This window comes from Falco punctatus, assembly GCF_963210335.1.
Source record: "Falco punctatus genome assembly, chromosome: 8".
In the NCBI taxonomy this organism is placed as follows: domain Eukaryota; kingdom Metazoa; phylum Chordata; class Aves; order Falconiformes; family Falconidae; genus Falco; species Falco punctatus.
In genome coordinates, this window is record NC_137588.1 from 62331566 (window position 1) to 62354651 (window position 23086).

The 23086-nt window shown below is 45.5% G+C and overlaps 1 protein-coding gene across 2 annotated transcripts; it reads left to right on the top strand.

The window, feature by feature from the left end:
• The first annotated feature begins 6509 nt into the window (after positions 1-6509).
• VDAC1 (voltage dependent anion channel 1) lies at positions 6510-22613 on the top strand. Of its 2 annotated transcripts, none has more exons than XM_080400464.1 (9): positions 6510-6664; positions 13326-13395; positions 13959-14008; positions 14810-14962; positions 15054-15106; positions 16822-17049; positions 20144-20294; positions 20764-20821; positions 21641-22613. In XM_080400464.1, exons 2-9 carry the CDS (start codon positions 13329-13331, stop codon positions 21730-21732), a joined length of 852 nt encoding a protein of 283 aa, XP_080256590.1. In that variant the 5' UTR covers positions 6510-6664; positions 13326-13328; the 3' UTR covers positions 21733-22613. The 2 variants fall into 2 exon arrangements, with proteins under 2 accessions (XP_080256590.1, XP_080256591.1); XM_080400465.1 differs by lacking the exon at positions 6510-6664 and adding an exon at positions 6911-9273.
• Positions 22614-23086: the final 473 nt, after the last annotated feature.

Consider the following 23086-nt stretch of genomic DNA (forward strand, 5'->3'; position numbering starts at 1 on the left):
TAACTTCTTTCCTCCTTTCTTCTTTGAAGATCTCTTTGGCACCTGCAGTCACAGCTCCTTGCAATGATGGCATACTTGATGCCTCTGAGTCACTCACCACTTCCCCATGGTTACTGATATAATTCGTGCTCTGTCCTCAGAGACAACTGCTCCAGCCAGCCTCATCTGACATATTAAGTTTCCAGCTCTCCCCAAACAAGTTGTAAAAGCCATGATATCTGTTTTGACAGCCCGCACCCAAGGCTGAGGGTGCGTACCTGTCTGGGGAGGTGCAGGTTTGCCTCTGCAGTGTGGAGATGAGGTTACTGAGACCACGGGAGCTTGTGCTCCTGCAAACAGCTCTGTTTGAAGCAGATTACTGGTCCAGGACAGGCACGAGAGAAAGCGTTGCAGCCTTTGCAACTTTTGTTCAGGGTGAGAAGAAAAATATACAGTGATGGAAAAGCTCTTGGCTTTGATCATTGCTGGTTACAGGAAATGAAAACATAACCCAAAGGGAGTGAGCGAGGGGCGTAATAATGTCAGGTCAATCTCTTTGTTATTCTTCAAGATCAAAAGAAGCTGGGGGAGTTTAGCTTTTATTGCCGTTCCCTTTTGTTTTCTGCTTTTTGGCTTTCTTCCTTAAAAATCAATACAGCCCTTTCTGGGCTTGTAACACCCCCATGCCCCCCACCCCTGCTAACCCCAAGCCCACTGCAGACTGCACGGCACGATGCTGGGGTAGCACACCGATCAGGGATGCCCATCGCTGGTCAGCCTCCTGGGTGCTACTTCAGAAATACGAAAATAAGCCTTTCTCCTGTGCTTTGAACTGGGTTTTATTCTCTCAGTGGACTTCCCCTGCTGGGTTGATGAAGGGTACTTAGGTGCAGCCAGGAGAGAGCCTGAACTGGGCTCCATCGTGCCAGAGATGTGCTGATCCTCACAGCATCCATCCACAGAATTCAATTCATTACATCTCTTTTCTTCGTTACCAGCTATGGTGGTTTTCTCAGCATCAGGAAGGACTGAGCCTGGTGTGCTGGGCAAAACTAGGCTCTGGGCTGGGTTTATCTTGCTAGGGCAGAATATGACTACTGTGGGTCCATATCTTGATTAAGTAGCTGAGCAGCGGCTGGAAATTCCAAGCAGGTGGTGGACTGGACAGATGGAAACAACTAGTGACCTTTCCAGCCTGAGCCATCTCTGCTGGTCATCCAGAATCCCTGCCACTGCACAGCCACATTTGAACCTGCTTGTCCCCCTCCCCTGTGCTTGCCCTAGGGTACCCACAGCCTGCCTGTCCCGGCTGCTTCTCCCAGACGTTACGGATCCTCAAGGAAAACTTGCACCATTAGCTGGCCCATACTCCGTTTTGTGAAAATAACCAGTTTAAACCACTCAACCATTTTTAAGAAGTTTAAGGAGTTCAGCTCTGGGGGCCCCAGCATAGGAAGGATGTGGACCTGTTGGAACAAGTCCAGAGAAGGCCACGGAGACGGTCAGAGGCTGGACCCCCTTTCCGATGAGGACAGGCTGAGAGACTTGGGGTTGTTCAGCCTGGGGGAGAGAAGGCTACAGGGGGACCTTACAGCAGCTTCCAGTGCCTACAGAGGGCTTATAAGAAAGATGGGGACAGACTTTTTACAAGGGCATGTAGTGATGGGATGAAGGGGATGGCTTTAAGCTGAAAGAGGGGAGGTTTAGACAAGATGTTAGGAGGAAATCCTTCCCCGTGAGGGCGGCGAGGCGCTGGCACGGGCTGCCCAGAGCAGCTGTGGGTGCCCCATCCCTGGCAGTGCCCGAGGCCAGGCTGGACGGGGCTGGGGGCAGCCTGGGCTGGTGGCTGGTGTCCCTGCCTGTGGTGGGAGGTTGGAACTGGGTGGTCTTTAAGGTTTCTTACAACCCAAACTGTTCTATGATCCTGTGATCTTGAGAGCCCAGGGAAGGAGGGAGCAGTGACGCTCGCGGGTGTGAGGGCTGTGGAGCAGGGCTGGCGGTGAGGGTGCTGGGCACATCCCGGCTCCGCTGCAGCTGGCGCAGCACAGGGGTCTGTGCCTGTGGTGCCTGCCCGTGGCTCCCGGGTCCCAGCCAGCAGCAGTGCCATGCTCGGGGTGAGGGGTGAAGCCATGCAGCCCTGCAACCCCCCACAAGTGCTTTTTTACTGATGCCCACAGATACTTGGCTGGGCTGATGGTGGCAAATAGCTGCTTGTGTTCATTCTTAGAGACCAGAAGCAGCCCATTTACACTGGTCAAGGTAGAAATTGTTTATTATGATACACAGATGCCCCATGGAGCACTGGACCTGTGTGAGCATCCCCGCTGTAATGTTTTCTGTGGTGGAAACAGCCTATCCTCTGACCTGGGAACAGCAGGCAGCAAGGGCTTGCCTCTGAGCAACAAAACCTGCTTTGAGTTTATAAGTGTAAGAGGCATGAAGATGTGTTTAGATAGCGTGATGCTGAACAGCGAGGCGTCTGCGCTTATTTTATCATTCCATCAGCATGTTCTTCACTGATTATGAATTAATTCCTTGCAAGTTAACAAGCTGAAAACATTCTTGTTATTAAAGAGGGCCAAATCAAACTCTCCCAAACAAATACATCTTGGATCTATGGCTGATGAGTTTTTCAGCTGTTCAAACATGTTACATGATATGAGTGAAGCTGAGGCTGAATTAGACCTAGCTGTTCATGTAAAATTCACAAGCTGCAAATGAACAGCAGGGCAATTTTTTCTCACAGCTTCATTTTAGGCAGCTAGGTTATTTTGGGAGGAAATGACAGTTTTGCATAGTTTAGCTATATAAAAGCGATTAATGAAAATAGTATTTACTGATGCCATTTTATGAAGGAATTGAATCAGAAGCATACTTTGAAATGCAAAGGGCTGATCCTCCCGTGTCTCCCACTTTCCTACCACAAACTGCTGTGCAAAACAGGCGTAGAGCTGTGCCCCACCAGCAGGAGTCCAGGGCAGAGCCGGCGGGGAGCCCAGCCCCACGGCTGGAACCTGGTGGTGTTGGTACCTGCAGCAAAACGCTAGTGACTTTAATTTATTCCCAGTGCAATTGGTATGAAACAGTATCAGACCCGGGGTGAAGGCCATATCCATTAGTGATATAGGACACAGCTTAAAAATAATCCTTTGGCTGACACGCAGATTTATATAACAAAGGGTGGGGCAGTTCCAGATTTTCCAGCAAACTGGTGTTAAACAAGCCTCTCTTGAGTGCTCGAGACCTAAAGCTTGTGATGGCAAGGAACATTTAGATGGACCTTGTATCTGAACTATGTGAGGCATTATTATTTGTTAAATCTATTATGATGGATTCCCTTTTACTCCATTTCCATTATACCAATTTCACCTGGTAAAATAAAGGAAGGTGTAGCATTACCAAAACCCATGGGCTGCCCAAACAGAAGAGAGAACTGACACTTGGAGCATTTTGGTGATTTCTTATACAGTTGAGGGAGTCTTTAAAATGTAAACCGAAGTTACAAGCACAGATTGTTTCCCTTGAGACCATCTAGTGTAATCCTTCAGTTCATCTGGCACTCGACAGGATAATCTACAGCTCACAGCCCGTATAAAGCACAGCCCGACAGAGCAGATGACGCCGATGCCCAGCTCCATACGAGGAGATTTGCTGCCATCTTTTGGTAGATTCATGCTCCAGAAAGGAATGAAAAATTATCTCTGCGCAGGTATTAAACATCTCGTTCTTAGCCCACCTGCGGCATCGCCTCAGCCTCTACTGCAGAGGCAGCTTGTGAAAATTAATCCCAACCCATGGCACCCTTCCAAGGAGCCCCTGAGCACCCTGAGCGTGCCCGTGGGGCTGGAAGGGCTGAGTGTGGGGCCAGGGGTCTGGATTGTTTCTTCTTGGTCTTGCTGGTGGAGGGAAAAGGCTCAGAGACTGCCGGGAGTGAAAGCCCTGAAGGAGGAAAACCAGAAAAGTCAAAAGCGGGGTAAATAGTAAGTGCGCAAGATGGATTTTCAAAATAACACGGTCAGGGCTCAGCTGCTGCCTTGTTACTGCTGCTGCAGGTGCCAGCCGCATGTTTCCCTGTGCCCACAGCAGAGGGGACATCCCATGAGCCGCCTGGCCCCCCACCTCCGTCAGCACCTGCAACAGGACCAGGCAGGCAGCAGGCTGGTCATGCCACAGGCTGGCTGCGATGGATCTCAGCCCACGCACGGCTCTGGCCACACTGCAAGTCCTTCGTGGTGTGAAAATCTCCTGAGCTAGAGAAAGGCTGTAGGGAACAGGCTGAAATCCCTGCATGCCTGCAGGCACTAAAAGAACTTTTAATGCTTGGAGGTAATAAAATAATGTATTTGAGAAGATGAGGCAGCAGCAGGGATGATGCCAGGGGAGGGAGCAAGGCAGGGAGGCAGAGCTCTATACATTGCACTCGTTATCATGTGATGCACCTTTGCAGAGGGCAGAGAGCTGGGGTCGCGCTCTGGCAGGGGGCAGGGTGAGGAATTGCTGCTTGGATGAAAGTGTGCCCTGTGGCTGAGCCAAAGGGATGGTGGGGATACCCCGTGCTCCTGCTCCCCACCGGGGACTGGCCTCTGTGCTGGCAGCCCCCTCTCCTCCCTTGCTCTTCTGGCGCTGGGGTGATGGGGCTCCATGTGCCCCAGCAGAAAGCTGCCCCGCTGTTTTTGCTGGGGTAGGTCTTTTCATGGGATGGGAGTGAAGCCAGCCCTGAGTAGGCTCCAACAAGCCCCAGAACACAGGGGAAGAGGGAAGGCATGGGCTGCTGCGAGCGGGAGAGCTGAGAGGCTTCCCAAAGCTGACTCTTTACCCTGTGCTCTGGTTACAGAACCCATGCTTGTAGGGTTGCCTCGGAAGCTGGATCAACGAAATGACTGTGGTTAGAAGTCAGTCTCCAAACTTGAAAGAGACCTCGTTTCCATGGGTTCCTATCCTGGTGGCAGGCTGTGCACTTTGTTTTAGGGTTTATTTTATTTTATCAGGCACAATCACTTCAGCCTTTGCTGCCACCACTGCGTTTGCAAGGTCTGCGTGTGGCTATATGCAACCCTTTTCCCTGCCACATCAGGAATGCCAAGAAATGCCAGAGACCTCACTTAACCTCTCACACCTCTTCAATTACATGTTTCTGTTCAACATGAAGTCCTTCACAAGGTTTGTTTAGTTTGAACCCTGATTCAGAGTTCACCGGTACAGTGTGTGTGCGTGTTCCAGTCGTGTTTCTGAGGAGGGTGACTCTGGCCTGGGTGGCCGGGGGTGCTGGGGCACCCAGTGGCTGTGGGCACAGGGAGTGCTGCCTTGGTGGGGAGATGCTGGGAAAGCAAAGGCATGAGCCAGGCGAGGGCACAAGCCGGGAAACCATCTCTCGCCATCCCTTCCCCCTGCACGAGGGAGGAAGAGTAGGAAAGAAAGAATTATTTAATAAATAAATAATTAAATAAAGCTAAATAAGACTTCACGTGGGTGGGATGTGAGCTGTTAGCAATGATTTCTTTTTCTGACACAAGTCTCCCCTGGATGCCCAGGCCAGAAGGGTGACTATCAAGGCCACCAGCAGTTTTCTGGGTGGGATGATGCTCCTGTTTATCTTGGGGGTGATGCCCCGAGCACTCCAGGAGCCTCCACCAGCCAAGGGCTGGTTTTATATCTCACCTTGAAAGCGGCCCAGCCTCAGGCTCTGCTGCCTCTGATAGCAGTGACCTTTGTCACCGGGAAAATGTTATTCCCGACTCAGCTCCAAGTTCCCTGTAAGCTGCGTGGGCTGACTCTGGCTCTGAGCAGGAGCCGTGGGAGATGTAAAACCCCTTCTTCGGGGGAGCACCTCTGCACCCCGTGGGTGGTCCTCGCCTGGGGAGCCTTCCTGCCCACAGCTCCTTGGGACCCTCACCATCACTCGTGGCTTCATCTGCGCAAACTTGCCCCCCACACTCCCCTCCTCCTCTCTCGCCACTCTTGACTCAACCGAGATACTGGGAATGAGAATTTTAACAAGCCGGGGAGATAGAATTGCGCTAAGCCTAGGTAATTCTAATTTAACTAATTGCATCTATGCAGGGAGTTTCTGCCGGAGGGGAGGATGAGTGCTGGTACCCAGGGGGGCTGGAGGCGTGGGGGTCGCTGCAGAGCTGGGAGTTGGGGCGTGCCGGGGGTACTGTGCCCCTGGGCTGGGAGCGGGGTCACCCCGGGGGTGCTATACCCCGAGGCTGGGAGCGAGGGCCCCACGGGGATGCTGTGCCCGGGCCTGGGAGCGGGGTCACCCCGCGGGTGCTGCCCTCGCGGCCGGGAGCGGGGTCACCCCTGGGGTGCTATACCCCGGGGGTGGGAGCGGGGTCACCCCGTGGGTGCCGTGCCCGGGGCTGGGAGCGAGGTCATCCCGGGGGTGCCGTGCCCGGGGCTGGGATCCGGGGCACCCCGTGGGTGCTGCGCACCGGGCCCAGCGGGGTCTGGGCTCGCAGCTCCGGCAGCCGCTCGGGAAGAGCGGCCCAGCCCCGGTGCGGCGGCAAGGCCCGCCCCGCCGCCCGCCCCCTGCCCGCCCGTCCCCACCCGCCGGTCCCCGCCCGCCGTCACGCAGCAGCCGCCGCAGAGCCCGGGGAGGCGCCGGGCAGGGGCAGCAGCCGCCGGAGGAGGCCCAGGCGGCACCGGCAGTGCGGGGCGGGCTGCGGGCGCCGCGGCGGGACCGGTAGGGCGGGCGCTGGGGGGTGCATCGCCCCCGGGCCGCCCTCTGCGAGCCGTGGGGCTGGGGCGGGGGATGCGCGGCGGGCCGGGGCGGGGGGGTGCCGCGATCCACGGGCACGTCGGGGTGGGGGGGACTGGCCGCTTACATAATGCTTGGCCGTTACGGAACTGGGGCCTGTTTCCGCGGCGGGGGGGTCGGCAGGGTGGCGGTGACACGGCAGGGTGGCGGGGGGGCATGGCAGGGTGGCCGGGAGTTGGTGCTGCCCCGCAGCCGCCTCGCCCCGCCGTGCCATCGCGGTGCCGAGCGTGCATCGCCATCCAGCCGGGCGCTGCCCCCGCCGGGGGGGTTAAAGGCGGGCGGGGGGCTGCAGGAAGGCTGGCGCCGGTGGGGATCGCCCTTGACGTTCCCAGGGTCGAAGGTGGCGGATGGCCGTGCCTGGCCGGGTCCGGCATGGCTGTGGCGCTGGCATCCATCCCTTCCACCACACCTGGACGCAGTCGGGTGGCGTTTTGGCAGGTTGGCAAATTCATCTTGGCAAGGCCAGGCTGGACGGGGCTGGGGGCAACCTGGGCTGGTGGCCGGTGGCCCTGCCCGTGGCAAGGGGCTGGAACTGCGTGGTCCTTAAGGCCCCTTCCAGCCCAAACCGTTCTGTGGCTCTGTAACTCTGTGCACCAAAAAAACGACTCCAGGCAGCCAAACTGATTTTTGTTTTGTTTTGTCGTGCTTGTTCTCACGATGTAGCTCTTCTCTTGGAGCAGGGGGGAATAATGTCAGTTTAAAAATCGTGAGGACTTGGTTTTCCACTCCCAAACCAAGCCAGGAGCACAGTGCGGCCGCAGCAGCGGTGCAGCTGCCTCCATTCTGCCTCGTCACAGCCCTCAACAGGAACGACTCTTGCTGGAGGGTGAAAGACTTATTCCATCTTCAGGCATTTTTAAAAAAAAAAATAAAAAAAATAGTAACAACATTTTCTGAAAACAAAGTGGAGCTGACTCATCCCTACTGACCAGCGCAGGGCCATTTCTCTGGGGGATATTACAGTGGGAGTATTTATAGTGGTACCGGTTAAAACATATCCCATCTCATTTCTCAGATGGTCTAGGAGGGTCAGAAGCGTGTTGCAGTTTGTTTTGTTCGGTGCACTGGATGGTTGAATAATCACCTGCCTCATGGCATTTCATCTACAAAATTTCGTCAGAATTCCTGCAGAAAAAGGCATTTGCACTATTGAAAAGACATCCCAGAATAATGCCTCCACCCATCACTCTCCGTTGAAGGTTCATGCTGAGCCACAGTCTGCACCTTTTCTTTTTTTGGGGTGCGATGGTGTGTGGGACATCGCTGTCGGTTGCCATGGCAGTGGGAGCGGTGTCCCCAGCCGGGGCTGTCTGTGGGATGCAGTCAGGAACACAGCTCAGGCCCTCTTGGCATTTGGCATCTGCTGCAGGTAGAGTAAAACCCATCCAACCGCCTCCGTCACTGAGCTCCAGTGCGGTGGGTGCTTGTCTTCTGTGTGAGGGGGGCAAGCTGTCAGACTGCGCTGGAAGACAACACGCCGTTTTAATTAGTCATCCCCATTGATCTGGTGCTGGGTGTTCCTGCAGCGGGGCTGGGAGCGAGGGACATGTCCCTTCTTGAGCGCTCTGCTGGGGCGTGTGCCAGCCTTGCCCCCACGCTGTGGTGGTGGCGCAGGGTGGGACAGCAGTGCTGCTCACCCCCTCCTCTGCAGGTGTTTGAAAGAAACAGGTAATTAGCGCAAATGTTTAATTTAACATATAGGGTATGTAGTTCTTTGTTCTTCCCTTGCAGTTTTGGGAACTACAGTAGCTACAGCACGCTGCAATATCCCCCAACTTTGTTTAATTGATACTTATATGTGATAGTTTAATAAGGGGTTGCCATGCAGCATTGCCATTCTTAATTTATAGGCATACAATTAAGAGCAGGCTTTTTCTTTAATTCCATAAATATTAGTATAGACTAAATAATAATATTTACATTTGCTTTTAAGGGGTTTATCTCCTCTGTATATTTATTGGCTGCAGAGATACTGCATAAACCAATCTTTAGAAACAAAATCTGCTCCATCATGTACGTAGTTCAAAAGCAAAGCTGCGGTAGGAAGGCTGTGATCTGGCAAGTGTCAGAGGGATGCTGCATGGGTTTACTAATGCCTGCATGAAAGAGATTGTGGATTCCAGAGTCCTGTATTTTGGGTCATAATTAGGGCATGAATTACATGATGTTGGCACAGGAGCAAGTTAGGGCAAAAAGTCTTGTTAAATACTGTGTCCCACAATGCAGGGTATTTACAAATTCCATGCTTATACTGGCTTCTCAAAAGACTCATGCATGTGCCGAGCTTGACGTTTGACCTCAGTGAGACTACTCATGTATTTACAGTTATGCGTGTCTCTAAATCTCATCACAATTAGGCTTCTGAACCTGACTCAAAGCAGACTGTAGTCACGACATGAATGGATTTGTGATCTGGATCATAAAACCCAAACTGTGGAGCCAGCACCGTGCTCACCTGGCAGCCCGGGATGTTGGACGGTGGGACAGGGACATGGGTGCCGTGCGGACCTGGTGACCCCAGCAAGCCTGTCATGGTACACGGAGAGAGCTGCGCCCTGTTTTTCCCCAGAGCAAAAGCACCTTCCTTCGTGGTCTGTTTATTGATACAACATATGTTGGTTGTGAAATGACACTGCACAGGCTGGGGTTCCAGAAAGGTGCTTAAAAGTTGCTTCATACCAAGGAATATTTTTTTCTTTAAAAAAATTAAGGACGTAAATGAGAAATAAATTAATCGGGTTTTTTTTTTTTTTTATCTTGAGGCAAGAGAGCCTCGTGTACGTTTTTCCTCTTGCAGACAGACTGTACCTGATCTCATGACCCGATGCAGTCAGTCCCTCCCAGCCCTCATGCCGGTGTCCCCGGCAGCTGTTATGTGTCAGCTCTGCAGTTACCGTCCTTTCAGGGGTACTGCTTGTGGAGATGGGGAGCTGGACTGTTCGGATCGGCTGTTACCATCAAGAAATGGTACACGGATTCAAATTTATTAGGAAAAAATATGGCTAGAGTAAGGTTAAATCCAACCTTTTTATTTTCTTAGCCTTGCATCTGATAGACTCCCATTGTGTTTCATGGGAATTTTGTTCTTATTGTGGACTTTGTTCTTATCTTAAATTTTTATATTACTCCTTTCCCTCATGTAAATATCATGAAGTTGATAAGTCAGTGTTAGGGAAACTTTAACTTGGGCACGTAAGAGAGTTACCGAGCAGAGGTAAGTTTTCATTTGTCGGCAGCCAGTCCTTATATTTGCCAAGGGCACCCCCTGGGGATTTGCTGCTTGTTAGGCTAATTTTGATTTAATTGCCCAGAACTGCATCATAGGGTGAAAACTTTGCCATCTGTGACACTGGAAAATATTCAAATTTGGCCTGCTGGACGTGTTTGTCTTTAAATGAAATCATCATTAGGGTTGGCTCTTGGGTCCTGCAGCTCCAAAGGAAACTTCCTATTTTCTCCCCGTGGCAGTTCCAATGAGGCATTTGTGGAGGCTGTGCTTGCAGCAGCACCTGGAGCTAACTCCTCAGCTCAGGTTTTTTTTCAGTCATGACTTTCACTACAGTATTTCAAGGTATTTTCCAACTTAGAACGTGTTAGGTATGTTCTGCATGGCCTGCTTTGTGTGGGTATTGAGGTGCGTAGTCACTGAGCTATTTGCACAGTTGGACAAGGATAAAAGCACTGAATGCATTTCAGTCCCAACTAATCTGAGTTAATGTGCTGGGGTTCCACTGGTGAAAAGCAAGGGCACTTGGCCACGGCCATTCCTTGATCCTTTAAGAGTTTGAATCCCTGTTAAGCATGCTTGTCTTACAACCTGCACTTGCACAGGATGTAATCAGTTTTCCTTTCCATCTGTTAAACAAGAGGCTTCCAATTAGCCAGTGCAAACAGAAATAATTATTTTTGCTCTGGCTGACAACAGCAAGGTTAACCGCCAGGTACATAGTTCGTAGTCATTTCCACACTCAGCAATTTTAAACACCACGCTCTGTGTGCATTACATGATTTGCCTTACAACCGACAGGGATTTGGCTTTCAATATTGTCCCCTAATTATAGTAATTGCCTAAGTGGAGATCTTGACGTCTCCCACTGTTCCACGGCCATGGCCCAGGCTCAGCAGCGGAGCAGCCTGTCACAGCTCGGCCACAGCCGGTGGGGATACACACGTGTCAGCGGGAGCAAAACTTGGCTTCGTGGGCTTGGATAAGGGAAACACATAACCTACAAAATCCAAACCAAAAGTACACAGTATTCAGTTTTCAAGAAAATATTTTGATTTGATGAAGTGACTCAAAAGGGCCTGTTGATAAAATAGATCTGGTGGATCCCGTAGTGTAGCTGGCAGAGCAGTCATTTTCTTCCAAAGTAATGCTTGTTTGATTTTCAAGTGTAGGGATTTTTAACGTTTTTAATTTCTGATGATGCCAAATGGAAATACCCATCAGAGGGTTCTCATGAGACCGAGCTGCTCTGGCCAGGAAGAAGTGTTTCCTGAACACATACAGCCCTCTGTGAATTCTGCCATCCCTCTCCTAAGTGCTGCCTTGGCTCTGACTTTAAGGGATGATCCCCAAGCAAGGCATGGTCCTCTGCTTCTAGTGACTTGAACAAGGAGCAGAGGAATTAGGTAAAGAAATCTTTTAATACTTGGTATTTTTTTATGCGTATGCTGTGGGGTTTTTTTTTGTTTGTTTGGGGTTTTTTTGGTTTTTGTTTTCCTAAAGGCTGGTTTTGTGTATAAACAGTAAATCCCTGCTTTCATGTTTGTACAAAAAAATGGAGAGAGACATTTAGGTCTAATATAAGCACCTGAAACTGCTTTGGAATATGGAATACTTCCCCCCCCTGCTTTTTTTTTTTTTTTTTTTTTTTTTAAATTAACTGTTTAGCTGCTTATGTATTTGGGGCTGCATCTTATTACTGAACTATAACTGGAAAGAGATGACATGCTTCCAGGTAGTCTCTGCCACTGAAACTACATCATAGTATGCACCTTCGTATCCTACTTTATTTGTGTTCTGAGAAGACTGTTTGCTTGTATTTAGCCACCAGATTTGTTTTGTTCCCTCTAGGATAGGGATTCTTCATTTATGCAATAGCTATATCCTGCTTTAACAGGCAACAACTTGTTGGATTGAGTGCCTGAGGCGTTGAGTGACTGCTGAAACTCCCTATCTGGCGTTCGTGGGGCGGTGTGCTTGCCCAGAGAACTGCACCCAAGCTGACAGCCAAAAGCCTGCTAAGAGCCCCCTCATGCTCAGAGCTAGCTGTTTTGTTTGTGGTTCAAAGGAATAGTTTTCTGCTGACATTGAGTAGGTTGGAGGAAGGATTGGCAGGATATTTTTTAAGCATTTGCATGCCTGTATAATAAACTGCTTATTACTTTTGCATAAGCGGAAAGTTTGGGAGTATGGAATTTTGGTGCAACGTCTGGTATCGAGAGGACCAGCTTTATAAGTGTGATTTATCTCCTTTGCTTTTTTAAAATTATGAAATCTTGCCTATAATGACAGAAGGTGTACACCATTTCAGATTGTTTGACATTGCTTCCCTAGAACAAATGACCACACTTGGATAAGAAAGTAGATGTGGTTGCTTTGTTCCTCTTGGGATCCTGTTTTCTTCTCTGTATATGATAAGATGGTTTTCTCAGTGGCTGAGAAAATGGGATCCATTCCTGTCTCTTTCAGGAGGCCACTGAACTAAGAATGGTCAGGGCCTGCTGCAGATGGGAAAGTGAGGACCTACGTGGCAATGTGGGCATCCCTACCGAACAAAACGTGGTGGAGAAAGCTGCCCCTGCAGCGTGCACGCTGGTGCCTCGCTCTGGGCTTTGCAGGGAACTCTGGTCTGGGTTTGGCTGCTGCAGCGGGGTTGTGGCTACCCTCCTGACTGCCTGACTTCACAGCATAGCATCCATTCAGCCTTAATTTTTCTCAGCAAGCTCATTTTTTTCCCAGTTGATGAACAGAAAAACACTTAAAGGTCAATGTCTAAGGAGACTTCTTAACCCATTAACAGCAGTAGTAAAGTCAAAGAAGAGTGAAGCAGAAGAATGACTGTTTGTCCATTTTGCTAACACAAGTGTTACCCGTTTGCTGCTCTGAATTAGGGGGAGAGAGATGCTCGTGATGCTAGATGCTTGTCCCAGATAGATTTCCTGAGTGGATGACTTGGGGCCCTAATGCTATGCATCAGAATGTGTAGATCCATGGAAAAAACGAGATAAATGTTCCTGAGAAATGCCTTTAAAAAAATGAAGTTGTTGATGCAGTTAACACTGATAAGGGAACAACAGTTAAGTCTTTGGAAAAGCGTAGACAGTTTCTTTCTCTAAAACACATATTTGTTCAGCAACCTGTTCCTCATCCTCAGTGGCAAGTGCATGGTAATTGCTTCTCCTGGCTAATGAACAAAATCAAATTACACTATTTGCTATAGCTACTTTCTTCAGGCTGTATTTAATTAATAGATGGTGGATAGAAAATAAAACTGGCTGAAATGGGCGTAAGTTTCTTGTTACATACATGAATTAAATTTCTGAACACTGTAATGTCCCTTTTTTTTTTTCTTCCCCCTAGAAAATGGCTGTTCCACCTGCTTACGCTGATCTTGGCAAATCCGCCAGAGATGTTTTCACCAAGGGATATGGTAAATAAAGCCAAAATAAATCTGGTCTTTCACTATCTACTTACTTCGTGAAACTGTTAGGATTTTACTACTTTCCCCTGATAAATATTCCAATAATTTCCATTAAAATCCAGGGAATTTTCTATCACAGCTTCACATTGCCCTTGCGGTCTGGAAAGGGAGGGTAGCTTACTTTTCTTTGCAGAGAATTCTTCTGTTCCCCATAGGACTGCTGTCTGTTTGGAAATATAAAATTGTGTGTTTTATTTTGACTGTTTCCTTGTATCATGAATAAGATCACTGGTGTCAGTAGTCTGCTTATGAACAGAATGCTGCTCAGTGTGAATGAAGACATTATTAACTAATTTGGTCCCAATTATATTGCTGAGGTCAGTAGGATTAATCAGTCAAGTGCTATCTTAAGTAAGTATAAACTGCATAATCTGCTTCATAAAAACACATGGTTTGACAACTGTACCCTTAGTTAATTTTTTTAGTAGTTCAAGGTGATTTAGAAGGGAGTTTTATGAAGTAACTTGGAAATGCTTTTCAAATTAAATATAAATTTTTTACTTATCTTCTAGGTTTTGGATTAATAAAACTTGACTTGAAAACAAAATCTGAAAATGGACTGGTGAGTTTGGAAACAAATATTTTGGAAACAAATCCAAAACACTGCAATGTTCTTGTGTTTATTGTATATTGCTTTTTAAAAGTTAAATATGTATCACTTACTCCCCCCTTATCATTTTTTAGCTGTATTATAATCTTGCAAGTTACTTTGCATTTATTTGTTCTATAATATACAAGACTTTGCACAAATCAGAGTAGAAAATACAGCGAAGGGCTCCTTTGCAGCCGTGGTAATTGCTTACTATGAAAATGATGTTATCTGAGGCCACCGCCGTGGCCTGTGCTTGGAGGAAGTGTCAGTGTCTCCCTCTTGCTTTACTGGATCGAACGAGCAGAAATACAAATATGCTGGTTTCTAAATGTGCTGCACTTTTTTCTTAAAAGTCACTGAACAAGGATAGCTGCAATGTAACTGTGTATTAAAGTGCATTCAGAATACCTCTGCAAAGTGTTTGCAGACTTGCATGCTGATTCACAGATCTAGCTGGTATAGCACCTTAGTCTGTGTGACGCTGGTGGCAAGAGTTGTCCACCTTCCTGTCCCGTATCCATTCCCTGCTTTTTCTCCCTGACGTTGACATTTTGGGGGGGCAAGAGTGCGTTGATGTTAATGACTAGCAAACTTAAATCTTCTGAGAACTCTGCAGTATTGAAAAATACCCCAAATTGTAATGACTGATATATTCTACAAGTGTAAGTATTTGCCTGCATGTAAATATATATCTATTTGCAAATATATACACGTGTATATATATAAAATGTGTGTGTGTATATGTATATATATATTTTTTTTTCCTTTTAGGAGTTTACAAGCTCAGGTTCAGCAAACTCAGAAACGAGCAAAGTTAGTGGTAGTTTGGAAACAAAATACAAATGGGTGGAATATGGATTGATGTTCACAGAAAAGTGGAACACTGACAACACGCTAGGCACTGAGATTACTCTTGAAGATCAGGTAATTATTGGCTCAGAAGAGGTAATCTGCAAATTCACTTAATGGCAATCTCCAATTATAAATCCAACCAGTGAATTTCTTTTCTGTTCAGCTTGCACGTGGCCTGAAGCTGACCTTTGACTCCTCCTTCTCTCCTAATACTGGGTAAGAAGTGAGTAAGCTTAAGTGACAAAGGCATTTTTTTTTTATTTTAAGTTTCCCGGAATGCTGTCTTACTTATTTACTCCTGTCCTAAGATATCAAGAGGGTTAATAATCAGCCTGTGTGTGATGAAATCATGTACATCTGATTTAAATCTTAGTATTAACAATCCCCTTTTAATCCTAAGCTATAGCAAGCAGACTTTCACATACAGAAACTTGAAAATTTCAATCAGAATTAGGGTGTGAAGAAAAGGTTTTGTTTGCACTCCTGTTGTGTATTTCTGGCTGCGTCAAAGGATGAGCTACTGTCTGAATAAAAGCACTAAACAAGTCAGCTGTAATGCAGAGCTTAACAAGCTTGGGGAGCCAGGTGGTCACGGCTCTAATAGTTCAAAACAGTAATTGGGCTCTTCTCCCGAGCTGAATTTATCATTGAATTCTTGCTGGCCGCAGCGTGCCTTGATGGTATGTAAGTATTTCTGACAGGGCGACTGGACGCCACACTTTATGTGGGCCAGAGGGATTAAGCAGCAGCTGTAGGTCTAGTTGTTGGTTTATTTTTTTCCCCTGATTATCTTTTTGCAAGCAGTGCTGCCAGTGAGTCAAAATATTCTGCACATTAGCTTCCCAGAGCAGCACGCTGCACTGCAGGCTGCTGGGGTTACAGTCCCAGTGGAGGTTTCACCCTGTCTTAGATTTCGTGTCCTGGATTGTCAACTGGTTCCAGTGCACTTGTAATTCTAGATTAACTACATATTTTTGTGTGTTTGTTAACCAGAATGATCTCTAGTGTTTGTTGATAATTATTTCTTAACTGGTAGGATTCTTAACGAAATAAAAAAGAAAAAAGGTTGATTTGCAATTTCAGATTAGCCTGACTTTTTCAGAAAGATTTCAGTAAAAGATTTGGTCAAAGGCAGAAGACACTTGGAAAGTAAAAAGAGAAGAAAGACATCTTAAATAAGAGTAGCTGAATATATTGGACGCAACTGTCTTGCCTTGCGAGGGTCTGCACCCTTGATGTAAACCAACCTGAAGACACTTGAGAAAACACTGTTCTGGCCAGTAGTATAAAAAGAAACAAGTGACTCCGGAAAGTTTATTTCTGTATTAACCTGGCAGCCTTGCTAATGGCTGTAACCATTACACTTCATAAAGCATCCTAAGGAGAAAAGAGGATGTCAGAGCCACTGAAGCAGACTGCTTCCTTAGCAGCAGAGACTTTCCCTCAGGAAGCTGGAGACAAAGTAGTGATTTCTTGACATCTGTCACAGTAAATGAAATTACCGAGTTCATTAGGATTGTTTAAAAGTTGTTTGGCACAGGCCAACCACTGTTGGCTTTCTATGGCAAACCTGAAACTTTCCGTTCCTTACCCGCACCTGCCAACCTTCCAAAACCATCAGATTAGTTGGAGATGAGGATTTGTTTTTGTCACCTCCCGTCTGGTTTATTGTGCTGCTGCTTTTCAGAGCGCAGCCCAGGAGTGTTTTTTGGGGCACTGTGCCACATTTTATTGCTTGATTGCAAATAATTCACTGTAGCTGAATTAGGGTTCTGCAGACGTGAAAGGTAAGGTGACATACCATGTTGCTCTCTGGAGGTTAGACTTTGTTTTCAAGAACTGTTACACTGAATTAAAGCAACTGATTTGATTGAATTGCTACCTATGAATGTAGCTTTTCAAAGATAAGAGATTCTTTCTTTTCTCCTTAGGAAAAAGAGTGCTAAAGTTAAGACAGGGTACAAAAGGGAACACATCAACATCGGCTGTGACATGGATTTCGATATTGCTGGTCCTTCGATACGTGGAGCCCTGGTGGTTGGCTACGAGGGGTGGCTGGCAGGTTACCAAATGACTTTTGAGACAACAAAGTCTAGAGTAACCCAGAGCAACTTTGCTGTTGGCTATAAGACTGATGAATTCCAGCTTCATACTAATGTGTAAGTATTGGCAGACGGGCATTACAAAGGAATTTGAAAGGGTTTTGCTACTTACTAGCACAATGAAAGGGACAGAGGTTCAGCAGTAGTGCAAGAGGGAATGGTGGATTTGAAATTACTTCTGCATTTAAGATGGGAAGCTACATTTTCTTAGCTCCATTAGCTTTTCTTTGAAATATGTGGGTGAGGGAGTGCACAATGGAAGGAACTGGAACACACTAAGCACCCAAGCATCCAGTGTCTGTCTTTCTAACAGATAAGGGTTGTTAGAATCTATTAGGTGAATAATAGAAGAGGTGGGTTATAAAAATATTCTTTGTGAAATAAAAGCAATACCTTCCATTTGCACAGGTCAAACTCAAACAAAAATGGTGGTTTTATCTGTGGATGAGTTAATCAGAGGATGAATGAGAATAAGCAAAAGGGAATGATTGGAAGAAATAAGAACTGGGTTTGTTTTAATACTGGAAGGCATATGGTTGTAGTGTTACAACTAAATAATCAATTTACACAAGCATTTGTCCTTTCTGAATGTATGAACAGTGGGAAACCAGGACCAAATTCCATGAAAACCTTTATTTCTCTGTCTCCTGTTCCTCTTAAAAAAGCAATTTATGCCTTTGGGGAAGACAGATTTTAAAGATTAGACAATCCCTAATCCATTCCCCCCGCCCCTGCCCCCCTGCCCCCCCCGTGTCCCCCCCCCCTCCCCCTTTCCCATTCCACTGGGTAATTGGATATTTTGCATGTAGCAGAGCTATTGCGGGCTGTTCCCATTTGGGGGCTGAACAACTGTTCTGCCTTCCTGGAGCTGCTTCTTCAAAGGCTTTCTGTTCTGTTTCATGCTGTTTTGCAGACATGTGGTTTAGGAAGCTCACACTGCCTTACAGAACAATTGGACTTTCACAGCCCAGACAGTATGTTTGAAGGATTGCCAAAGCACGAAAATGTGGGCAGAATTTCATCAAAATTGTTTAATCAAAACAATATTCGGGGTCCCCCCTTCACTCAGGAGTTATTTCTTCAAGCGTAATGACTTTCAACTTTGTTACACTGTAGACTTTCAAAACAGTGGATTATTGGCTTTTGCTAATAAAATGCTGTAATTGTTATTACTCTTGATTGAAGCAACAGCCGAATTTAACTTTATAACAGCGGCAGGAGCTCAGATCTTACTGTATGGCTCCTTGGATTCCTGAGGGTCTGTTTCTTAGGTTGCTATTACTGTATGTGGATGATAAATAAACTTCAGGAGGACACCTTCTCTATTTAATACTCGTACTCCACCAATTGACAGGCAAAACCATAAATGTGTGATATGAATAGAAATCGTATTTATTGATATTAATAGATCAGTTAGGTATTTGACGTTTCAGCTTTGAAATGTGTCAGTGTTTATATAATCCCAGAAGCAGCTGTGTAGGGAACGCCCATCGCTAGCCTGCTGGGTTATAGCTGGACAGTTCAGTGTTTCACGGGAACGCTGTGGCAGGGTTGATAATTTAACTAGGTGGGGCCTGAAGCATTGTAGTTTGTTCCTGACATTACACAGACCAGCTGGGGACTTCAGCAAGTTGCTTTCCTTGATGGTGCCTTGATATATTAATTTTCATAGGGGGATAATGTTTTTGGGTTTTTTTTTAAAATCTACATCTGAAAAGTGCTATTATTACTATTAGAATTAAAAAGAGGTTTGACTTTATTATTATTTTTTAATAATAATAACAATTAAAGGGAGGTAGGGCTGGATAATTTCTAGTTTTAAATATGCCTTTCCTAATTTTTTAAGCATAGCTCAGACCGCCCCCCCTAATGTTGCAGGTCAAGACAGAGCTGTGTGGGAACCTTGCACAAAATCTGCCTGTATAACCAGCTCTCCTCAGTCCTTTTTAATCCCTCCTTTTCTTGAGAGCCAAGCACATGCAGTTATGTGTGAGCTTCAGTCTTATCTGAAGTAAGTATTGTAGTGTTTTTCTGGAAGAATTGCTCTAACAATATAAAAGCCTGCTGCTATTGCTTGAACTTTTAAATAGGCATATCACTACTGTTTCTGCAACTGTTGTGAACTCAGGAACATCAGGCCAAAGGGGTGAAAATGGAAAGATTCTGAATCTGCCCCTTTTTTTAATCACTGAAGGTTTGGTATACTCTAATAATTGGAAGCAGATTATTTCATAGTTTAGAAATATTCACAAGTATTTTATTTGTAGAAGCCTTCCTGTGGTTCAAAGCCCATTTTGTGCAGTAGTTTATATCCTCTTTTAAGAAAATAAACAAAAATGGATATTCAGATGCTCACTGGTTTACAAGGAGTGTAAGGCTTTTAGAAGTCTTTTGCTCTTATTTTTATGATCTGCATGCTCTAACGTTTTGCATTTTATTTACCAGACTTTATTCCCTGTGTGACATTGGTGTCAGTAGTAACTGGAAGCTGTACTACTCGGTAGCAGTGCTAGAAGGCTGTCTTCGTTCAGCTGTTGGCCAGTGCTCTCTGCAAAGTAAAACTAGTTTCATTTCAGTTTCTAGTACAGACATCAACAGTCCAGATGTACCATAAGGACAATTGCAAATGGTATTCATTTGCAAAAGCCAATAGACTTGGACATTAAATTGGCATCTTCCCTTCTGGTATGGTCCATCTGTGTCTGGTAAAAGCATGCTGGCGAGGCAGTCTTAGGATGACTGCTGAGGCTCTGTGAGCAGGGTGCAGCCCTTTCAGGGCACTTGGGAGATGATGTCTGGGAAAAATAATTATTTCAGAGGTATGCTCGGAAGAATAAATCTCTTCACTACAAAGACTGCCATTCTACAAAGGAGGGAGATTTGGAAGCTGTCATCACTGGTCTATTTTTGACAGTTTGTCATGGCTTTTTTTCAGCTTCATAAGTTGTTTGTTGAAATACAGTAACCATTAATGAATTTAAGTACTTAAAAACGACTTCATAACCAGTCTGGCCTAATGTCTCTATCTTAGTTGGTACAGAGATATTAAATGAGGTGTAAGTGAATGTTCTACAAATACAGATCTTACTGGAAAAAAAGAGATTACTGTTTTGGGGTGCAGTCTAAAACTAGACTAATGCATTCCTTCCAGGAATGATGGAACGGAGTTTGGAGGCTCCATTTACCAGAAGGTGAATGATAAACTGGAAACTGCCGTTAATCTTGCTTGGACAGCCGGTAATAGCAACACTCGCTTTGGAATAGCAGCCAAGTATCAGATTGACCCAGATGCCTCTTTTTCTGTGAGTGCTATGCATGTACATTTATAAGCATCTTAAGAATGGGCTCTCATACTGGAAATGTGAAGCAATTTTAAATCATGAAGTATGGTTTTGATGCAGTTCAGTTTTCGATTGTGCGCAGTTGGCATGTGTATCTATTTGTCTTGTGTATGGCAGCACGAGAGCGCAACTATTGGATTTTCTTTAAAAGCAACACAGAATGTTTTATGGTTGGGCACTGTTTTGAGATTTTTTTCATGTAAGTCTTGAAAAAATTAAACCCGACGTTAATAAACACATTATTTTCTATAGTGACTGTAAATTTGTTGAGATTCTGGATTTGTGTTACGGCAGAATTAACTCTAGGTTTTTTTGTGATCTAAAACATGAAATCCTTTACATGCTGAAAAGGTGTTACTCAATTTTCAAGTGGGAAGGACTTTGAAGAAAGATACTGAGTTATTTACATATGGTATTTTTTCCCTTTAAGGCTAAAGTGAACAACTCCAGTCTGATCGGATTAGGCTACACTCAGACTTTAAAGCCAGGTAGGTCTATGCAGAAGAAATTCAGGATCAATGAAGTGATACTTTTTTATCTTGAAATACATAAGAGTTTTTCTGTTGACAAAATGTGACTGATTTTGTAAGTTTGCTGCTGCTCTGCTTGGCAAGCCAGTGATGAACTTTTCCAGGGACTGCTCTGTCAATTTTGGATGTCTGCTGGAAGCAGAATTATCAGACCGCCATCCACTGACCAGTCAGATACTCTTTTATGTTGGCACAAAATTTATCTACAATTGGGTGTTTCACAGATAAGTAAATGCATTTTTAGTACTTTCAGAGGCTTCCTGTTACTGAGTTTGTTTTGCTTAAAAATGTGACTTTCTCAAGGTCCCCTGGCCCAGGATGAGGACAGTCTTACTGCTGTAAAATTATTTTGATGTAAATCTGTTGCCAGAATACCAAGCAGACTGAAATGAGGTACTACAGTAGACAGGGCTTGGGCCTTTTCATACCTAGATTTTAAAGTGTTTTAGAAAGGTGGGTATGTATCAAGGTCACAGTTTTTCATAACACTGGATCTAATCAGTAGACCAGCAGCAGTGAACGGACTCAGCTTTAATTATTTGGAGTGATAAAAAGCAGAATCTATCACCATGGTTTATTATAACTTCTGTAATTCAGAAAGATTTCTTACCTGCACATTGTTTTAAAACACCCAATCCTTACAAGGCTAGCCACCAAATGACATTACCCTTGTTAGCCAGTAAATTAAAGCAGTTAACACAGACTGCATTTGCTGAACATAAAGCTCAGTCCAGGTTTTAAGAGTTGTCTTTTCTTTCACTTTTCTCTATTTCACAGGTATCAAACTGACGTTGTCAGCTTTGTTGGATGGCAAGAACGTCAATGCAGGTGGTCACAAACTTGGTCTAGGATTGGAATTTGAAGCATAAGGAGTGATTCTGCAATCACTAATTTGAAAATACAGCATAGCTACCTTCAGAATATAGTGTACCTTTCAATGTTTTGTCTGGGATGCAAGTATTGCTCAGTATCAGTCCTGTTAGTCCTGGTTAAAGACAGCTAAGCTTTAAAAATGATGTTGTTAAAGAAATGGAGACAAAAGCATTAAAAAATTCCCAATTCCAGGCTTTTTTTCTTTTCTTTTGAATGTTACTGCCCATCATATCTGTCAGCTGCCATGTGGTAGGAAGGAGGAAGGTATTGATTACCTTTACTAACACATTGACTGCACAGGGAATACGTTGATGTGGTAAGAAACTGAGTTGTTAAGAATTGCAGATCACTATATTGTACTGTAAATTTTATAAGCAGAATGTTCCAACCTTAAGGTTTCAATTCATGATGGGATGTGCAAACTTGTCTGAAAAAGGGATTTTTTTTTTTTAATTTTTCTTTTTCTTAGATAGGTATTTCATGAATGGTTTGTCGTCTTTGGTTATCTTACACCTACAGCTGTCTCCAGAATGCTTTAGGTTGTCCACCTCGTCTAAGTGCGTTGCAGAGGAGGTTTGATGTGACTCAGCCAATCCTGCCTGTCCTGTGTTGTGGTTCCTTTCCCTTGCACTGACTGGAATGCTTGTAAGACAGGACCATAATCAGGGAAGAGTCTTTGTAACTGCAATCACATAGTTGTATCACTAAATTTCAAATGGAGTTTTGTTTTATTACCACTTTTTTTTAGCGACTAAATGGGTACATTTTTAGACAGTCTTCCATTTTGTGTGGAACTAGACCCCAAAATGCTGTACTTGACACTGCTAAAAATGGATAAAAAACCCAAACCCAACTTGAATAAAATATTGAAACGCCACCTTTTACTTTGTCTTTGTATTAATTGTGAAGACAATTTCATATTAGTTCTTTGTTCCAGAAGCAGACTGGCAGCATCTTAGTGCATGTTTTGTACCACACAAATAAAAAACTTCAGAGATACAAGTTCCAGACATGGCCACGTTCTTAATGCTCGCTAAGCTCTGACAACTGCACATCTGCATGTGTTTAGCTCACAAAGGAAACAAGATAACATGACTTGTTTATCTTTCTTTCACTGCAGAATTCACTAAGCTGAATTATCGTTCTGTAAATGAATAGGCGCGAGCAATGAACAGCTATCAGTTGGGATAAACTTCAGTGGCTTTTCATTAAGCCTGTTATTTTCTTGTATGTAAGCAGTCAATGTGGGTGGCACGCAGACAGCAAGAGGCTGTGGTACAGGAGGATGTGCCTGGTGAGGCAATGGCGTTACGACATTGTGAGGCTGTGTATCTGCCTCAGCAACAGCTG

What these genes read in the sequence shown, in the direction of transcription:
- VDAC1 (XM_080400465.1), top strand. Translation starts at nt 9,208, where the DNA reads ATGTTGGACGGTGGGACAGGGACATGGGTGCCGTGCGGACCTGGTGAC. An exon ending in TCCTTCTCTCCTAATACTGG is followed by an intron (nt 15,107 to 16,821) that starts GTAAGAAGTGAG and finishes TTTTCTCCTTAG; the next exon opens with GAAAAAGAGTGCTAAAGTTA. An exon ending in CACTCAGACTTTAAAGCCAG is followed by an intron (nt 20,822 to 21,640) that starts GTAGGTCTATGC and finishes TCTATTTCACAG; the next exon opens with GTATCAAACTGACGTTGTCA.